This window comes from Piliocolobus tephrosceles, chromosome 3 (assembly GCF_002776525.5).
Source record: "Piliocolobus tephrosceles isolate RC106 chromosome 3, ASM277652v3, whole genome shotgun sequence".
In the NCBI taxonomy this organism is placed as follows: Eukaryota; Metazoa; Chordata; class Mammalia; order Primates; family Cercopithecidae; genus Piliocolobus; species Piliocolobus tephrosceles.
The window spans coordinates 183,845,342-183,852,416 of record NC_045436.1 but is presented as its reverse complement, the minus strand read 5'-3'; the positions used below and the strand labels follow the sequence as shown (position 1 = coordinate 183,852,416).

General features: G+C 65.4%; 1 protein-coding gene across 2 annotated transcripts in view; it reads right to left on the bottom strand.

Annotated features, from left to right (window-relative positions):
- CPLX1 (complexin 1) overlaps positions 1 to 6,164 on the bottom strand; it is a 44,327-nt gene extending 38,163 nt beyond the window's left edge. The window contains exons 1-2 of one of the 2 annotated variants that reach the window (XM_023206670.2): positions 6,059 to 6,164; positions 4,381 to 4,490 (exon numbers count right to left, since the gene is read on the bottom strand). In XM_023206670.2, coding sequence (XP_023062438.1) covers positions 4,381 to 4,411 — 31 coding nt within the window. In that variant the 5' untranslated portion in view covers positions 4,412 to 4,490; positions 6,059 to 6,164. The remainder of the gene's footprint in view (positions 1 to 4,380; positions 4,491 to 6,058) is intronic. The other variant, XM_023206674.2, reaches the window with a different exon arrangement.
- Between the last annotated feature and the right edge of the window lie 911 nt (positions 6,165 to 7,075).

Below are 7,075 nucleotides of genomic sequence, written 5' to 3'. Positions count from 1 at the left end.
GCCTGCAGCTCCACTGTCCTCCCAGGTCCAGCTCAGCCCAGCCTGCAGCTCCACCACCATCCCAGGTCCAGCTCAGCCCAGCCTGCAGCTCCACCGTCCTCCCAGGTCCAGCTCAGCCCAGCCTGCAGCTCCACCATCCTCCCAGGTCCAGAGAGCCTGGTCAGTGACCCAATGGGGCAGGAACTGGCAGAATCCCCCATTGCCTCAACCATCGACAGCCTGTGGGGTCCCCAATAAACAGAGAAGGCTAAGCTCTAAACTGGGCAAGAAGAGAGAGGCAGGAGAGCCAGAGGGACCTCTGTCTGGGACAGGACGGACACCCAGCCTTGCCCACGGTGTAAGTCTCGGGGTGGGGGGGGGACACTGGGAATCAGGGCAGGAATACCCAGACCCCAGCTGCCTCCATGGCCCTGCCTGAGGTCCCAGATGGTGAGTGCTGAGCCCCACTTTGGTGCCAGGAAGGACGAAGGAGGTGCCCCCTCCATCCCCGTGGAGGGCTGGGGGAGATGCTGGTGTTGGCTGCAGTGTGGCTGAGGCATCCATGGCCTGGACTCCTGGCTCTGGTGGTCTCCGTTCACAGTGGAGATTCTTTCCCAACTGCACCCCTCACCAGTCTCACGTGAACCCCCAAGGTGGACACCCCTCACCAGCCTTGCGTGAACCCCCAAGGTGGACACTAGTGGCCCCCACAAGCCCCTTGGGTTGTTCCTGCCGAGAACTCACAGCCCATCCATACGGGGTGAGGAGGGGCTCTCCGACCGTGGATGGTCCTCGAGGCTCTCCCACAGGGCAGAGCCCTGCAATTCCTGCTTGGGCCGTCCACGAGACGCTTCTCGTCCACCCCGGCCTGGGTGACCACAATCCTCCTCCTCATGCCAAACCCAGGACCATGCCTCTGCGGTGCGTTCTCCCCAGACGTTCACCTCCTTCCCTCCCCATGTAGGACTGGACACGGAACCCAACACCGCACCACTCTCTGGGGACAAGGACAGCTTCTCCACCCAGCTCAGGCCAGGCTGCGCCCCCGGGCTGGGCCTGGACGGGTGAGGGGCACTCACTGCAGAACACTGCCCCCCGCGACTGAACCACCGGAGTCACCGGACCTGCCCACTAGACCTCCCCACACGTGGCAGAGCCGAGCTTGGGTGCGTCCTGCCTTGGGCTCCGTTGCTGGGGCTGTCAGAGGCTCTCCTGAGTGTGTCCCGCTGCTTCCCATGCCCCCGCCCCACTCTGCACCCCACCCTTTCCACATATGCATCCTGCAAGCCCTCTCCCACCTGAAGCCCCTGCCCACCTGCCCCGCACACTCCCGAGGACCTGAGCGTGTTTAAACAGAGTGTGTGTCACATCAAGGCAGAAGGACGGGAGAGTGGGTGACTGTCGCTTCTGCCGAATTTAGCCCTGTAAGGAAGGGTCTGTAGTGATCACAGCACCCACACGTGCCACGTCCCTCCACGCTGTCCACAGAGCTCCCAGGCCGTGTTTCTCCCAGGCCGACTTTCTGGCCTGAGGAAACCAGTTTCTTTAATTGACTCGCTTGAGGACCCTGGATCTGGACCCACATGTTATGGCGGGAGGCCCGGCCCCATTTCAAGGTCACTTTTGCTGCAGAGGAGCCTCCTGCTCCCCTGTGAGCGGTCACCCCAGCAGCCACCGTGCTTCCTTCCCTCGGTGGCCCCAACAGGGGCCCCTCCTTGAGGCCCAGGGTTGGGTCAGATGAGCAGGCCCTGGGCCACTCACTCCCCGGCAAGACTCACACCTGCAGCCCAGCCTGCCGTGGACAGCCCCTGAGTGGCCATGATTTAACTAGGCCACCTCTCAGTGAGGCCCATGCCCCTGCCCAGAGCCCCCAGCAGGTCCTCACCTCTTCCTCCTCTCTGCTGCGCCCTCTGACGGGCGTGCACATGTGCATCTGCCGTGCTGCCTGTGCTCCTGGCCCTGACTCCTCTTAGCAGTTCATTTCTCATGCATCTCTCTCCCCACTGTCTCTCCCTCTCCCCACTGTCTCTCCCTCTCCCCACTGTCTCTCTCCCTCTGTCTCTGATTCTCCGTCTCTCCCCATCTCTCTCTCCCTGTCTCTGACTCCATCTCTCTCCAACTCTGCCTCTTTCTGTCTCTCCCTCTGCCTCCACCTCTCCCTCTGCCTCTCTCTGCCCTCTCCCTTTGTCTCTCTCTCTCTGTGTCCCTCTGTCTCTCCCTCTGCTCCCATCTCTCCTGTCTCTGTTTCTCCCTGTCTCTGTCTCTCTGTCTCCCTGTCTGTCTCCTCCTCTGCTCTGTCTCCCCCTCTGCCTCTGTCTCTGACGTGCCTTTTGTTTTCACCTGTCTGTCCCTGTGTGTGCTGAATAACACATTTGTGTCTTTTTCTCTGTCTCTGTTTCTGGGCTGTCATTTTCTTTCTCCAGCTCCCCCCTCCCTGACCCTGTTTCTGGGTTCGCCTCTCTCTGAGCAGCTTCCCGGGTGCCTCCTGCTCCCTCACCTGCCAGCTTCTTTGTGTCCGGGGCTTGCTCTGTTTCTCAATACTTCTCTTGGGGTCTCTGCCAAGCTCTGTCGTGCTGTCTGCAGGTCCCCCCATTTTCCATCTCTGTCTCACTCTGTCTCACTCACACACATCCCGAGATAGCAACAATGAGGCTCGCCGGGTAAGGGACAGAGGCGCAGAGGCAGAAAACAAGGTCTCGCCTGGAAGCCCCCCACCAGCTCCCACCCTCAGCAGTGCTGGCTCCGAGCCTCACGAGCTCTGCAAAGCCAATGTGGGGTGCTCTGGGCAGCACTCAGCGCGGAGCCCCCTGGGGTCCACCAGCTGCCCACTCTCAGCTCCACCACGCTGAGCGATGCCTGCCCCGTTGCTGCTGCAGGAGAAACTTTGGGCTGCCATGAAACAAAAAGGGAATTCAGGCTGGTAATTACCCAGCTAATTTCAGTCATGTAGACAGCCAAATAAGATATTTCAGTTTTCTTACAAGCCCACCTCAGGGCCTGAATTAGCCACCTAATTAATTATCTGTAACAGTCTGGGATTCCCGGGGTGGAACGTGCATCCCTCCCAGCGCAGATGCAGGCTAGTCCCTGAATCAAGGCCCGGTGATACAATCATTATAATTAGACGCAACCTGCAGCTTACCCTTGACCACGAAATCTCCAGGATGTGGCCCCAGGCCAGGCTCAACATCTTTTCATTTAATTTGTGCTGAGTGGAAGCACAGTCACCCACCAGGAGACAGCCAGGCAGGCAGCTCCTCTACTGGGGTAAGCGGCACCTGCCCTCTGTCCACCCTTGTCCCTGGCCCCTCGAACCCGGCTGGCTCCCCCACTGCAGAAATGCTCCAGGCGGCATGACTCACACCAAGGTGTGAACGGCATCAGATCAGAATACTCCCCTGTGGAGGCCACCCAAGCAAGATGTCTCTAGTGGTAGAATCGGGCACCGGCCACAGGTTCCCCTCACAGGAGTTCTGGGCACTGGTGCCGCACCAACGAGCTGGGGGAACATAAGATGGATGGCTCTGAGCAAAACTGAGACTCGCCAGGACAGCCCTGAGGCCTGAGTTGACCCCATCAGCTCTGCTGGGACACGTCTGTACCAGCATGGCCATGGCCCTGCCCACCTCCTGGACTAGGGACTTAGCTGCTGCCCTTGGCATGGTCTCTGGCCACAATGACAGCCTTGGCCCAAGTGGGGACGAGGTTCCTTTCAAATAGCAGACAGCAGGTTGGAAGGGGGCCTGCCCCCACCCCAGTACACACAAAAAAGGCCGCACGTCCCGCCTGGGAGGCAGTCGAGACACACAAGTTGTTCTGGGCCTTTTCCTTTGCTCCTGTAACCAGCAAGCCCTGGCTCCCTGAGGACGGCACCGCCTCACCCAAGTGAAACCCACAGAGTCCTCACCAAATGCACAGGCCAGCTCTGTCCCCACGCCTGTCCCTGAGGCCGCCGCCTGCATCCTGCTCTCCCACCGCTGGGCCCTCCTCACCCAGAAGGAAGCCCCCTTGGGGGCTGCCCAGCCTGGCCACTTAGAATTGGCCCTGCAACGGCTACACCAGGGTGTCCACCCTCCCCTAGGACCTGCATCAGCGTGGTCCATGGGCTCTGCCCCGACCACAGCAGCGGGGCAGAGTGAGCTTACAGGGCAGCCCCTATCCCACCAGGGACACCAGTTCTGGCTCGGAGACATGAAAAGCGCTGGGCTGGGGGCGCTGCTGGGCACGGTCCTTGCTCCTCTGCCCCAGGCTCCTGCGAGGGCCGCGTGGGTGGCTGTGTGGCTGCAGGGGCGCTGCTGCGGTGGGCCACTTGAGGAGCAGCTGGTGTGGTGGTCTCTCCATGTCTGCCTGTCCCAGCGGCCGGCCCCTCAGCCCCTCCCCACCCCACCTCCTCCTTCCTACCTCCCAGGGCCTGCTTCATCACGAACTCCATGGCGATTGCTCTGATTCCACAGCGGCTCCCCCAAGGGTCAGAACTCACATGCGAGTGTGGCCAGGAGTGAGTGTTCTTCCTGGGGGAGAGTGAAGTGGTCACGGGTCACCCTGAGCAGGCCCCTGCCTGGCCTTCCCCAGAGACCATCATTCCTTACCCCCTAATACCTTGTGGGCTGGACCCTCCCCCACCAGGAGCGGCTGCTTGGGAAGTCCGTTTGTGAGGGGTTTCTGCCCCCACACCCAAACCAGGACCCCAGAGGACGTGAAAGTGGCCTCCCCAGCTCCTGGGGTGCCTGAAGCCTCTGCAGGGAGGGCTGCTGACAGCTTAGGGGGTAAGGCTCAGAGGCGCCTGGCGCCAGGCTGCGGAAGCAGGGGCGGGGCCCAGGGGGCGTTTGAAGGTGACTACTCTGCTCTGCAGCTCCGTGTCTGGAGCAGCGCCTCCTTGGTGGTCCGGAGCCCAGGGCGGTGGAGAAGGGTTGGGGGTGGGTCTTTGAGCGGGTGCCCTTCAGGGCGGGCTCCTGTGGCTTCTGACCAGGGAGGCTTGGGTCACCCTATCCCTGATGGCACTGCAGTCAGTGTGCCCCCCACATGACCCACGTAGAAGAGATCGGGGTTGGGGAGAAACTTCAGGGGGCTCAGCCTTCGGGGAACACATGGGAACAGGGACCCAGCACTCCCGCCTCCCGGGATGTGCATGGGGTGGGGTGGGGCGCTCTGGTCCCCTCTTGGGAAGCCGCTTTCTGGAATCACAGCAGCCGCAGTGCGCCCCCCGCGTTTGTGGGGTCTCTCTTATCAGGGAAACCCAGGTCCCTGGAGAGACACTGTTAGACAGTTCACCCCCCCGCCCTCCGCAGAGGAAGGAGACTCGCGCGGGGACTGGGAGGGCGGCGGGTGGGGAGCGCCCCTCGGAGCCTTTGCCGCAGCGCCGATTCTCCTCCAAACTTCTCCCCTGGCTGCCGCGGCGTGGGGAAGAAGGGCACGGCCGGGCCCCGCACACCCGCAGGGCTCCAGCCCCGCCGCACCCGCACCCTTCGGCTTTGCGGGCGGGCGAGCGGCCCTCAGGCGGGAGCGCGCCAGGAGAGGAAAGAAAGAGGGCGAGGGAGGAGAGGGGGAGCCTCGGAGACAGGAAGAAGCGAGGAGGAGGCCGGGCACGGGCCGGGACCGCGGGGGCCGCTTCAGCACCGCGGCAGTGGACAGCGCCCGCCCCGGACCCCGCGCGCGCGGAGCCTGGGAGAAAAGCGGGGGCCGCGGGGAGAAGCCGGGGTCGGGGGGACAAACGGGGACGGGGGGAAGAGGCCAGGGCGTGGGGGAGAAGCCGGGGCCATGGAGCAGAGACCCGGGGTGCAGAGGCCGAGGGGAGACGCGGGGAGAAGCCGGGGCCGCGGGGAGAAGCGGGGGCCGGGGAGGAGAAGCCGGAGCCGGGGGGAGAAACGGGGGCCGGGGAGGGGCCGCCGGGGCCGATGGGAGAAGGGGGAGGGAGAGGAGAAACCAGGGCCGGGGGAGAAGGGAGAAGCCGGGGCCAGGGAGGAGAAACCGGGGCCGGGGGAGACCCAGGGAGAAGCCGGGGCCGGGGAGGAGAAACCCGGGCCGGGCGGAGACCCGGGGAGCGGAGACCGGGCGGGCGCTGCGCTCGGGGCGCGGTTACCTTCCCGGGGCGCGGGCGGTCAGCGGCGGGGCGCGCTCGGGCCGGCTGGGTCCATGTGGCGCCCGGTGAGCTGCGGCGGCGGCTGAAGGGCACAGCGAGGAGGGCGCGTCACTCGGAGGCGCTCCCCGCCCCCCGCCCGCGTCCGAGCGTGACGAGCAGGGGGAGGGGAGCGCCGAGGGGCGGGGCCGCGGGCGCCGGGCGGGGGCGGGGGCGGGGGCGGGGCGGGGCGGGAGCGGGGGCGGATCCGAGTGAAGCGCCCGCGTCTCCTTCCAACCCCGCCAGGGTGCGACCTTCCCCGGCCTGGGTCTGCGACCCCTGCCCGCCCCTGATCTGGGCGCCCCCGGCCCTGGCCCCCCGCCCCGAGCCCGACCGTGCGGGCGACCATGCGGGCCTCCTCCCTGCAGGGTCCGCACGGGGCCGGTGGGTGCGAAACCCTCGGACCGAGAAGTCGCTGCCTCCCGGGCGGAGGGGTCAGGGGTTGGGGGAGCCGCTGCCCCCCCATTCTCCGGGGACCGTGGCCCTGAGCGCCGCCCGCCGCCCCGAGCCCTCTGCCCGGACCTCCCCGCATCGCAGGGCGGGAGAAGGGGGCCCCCAGACCCCTGAAAACCCACCCAGCCCCTCGCAGCGGCAGATCCGCAGGTCGGCCTGGGCTGACTTTCAGTGTAACAGAGTCGCTGTTTCCCTCAGCCGGACGAAGGCCAGAGACCCCACCGCCCCCTCCCCCGGACCCCGGGATTTCCTCTGCGGCGGACGCGGCACTGCGGGAGAGCGGGGTCGCCGCAAGGTCGGCTCTCGGTCTGGTCCGCCCTGCGGTCGGGTCCCTGCTGTACAATGTCGGGCGCCGGGTGGCGGGAGGGATGGGGCGCACCGGGACCCTAGAGCTGCCCTGTGCTCCTGGTGGTGAGTGGGGGCCGCTGCCGGTGGCTGCCACATTAACTTGTCACTGTCCCCTCCCGGCTGAGTCCCAGGGAGTCCGCTGGCGCTGGGAGGATGCGGTCTCTCCCCCGCCCTCAGCCC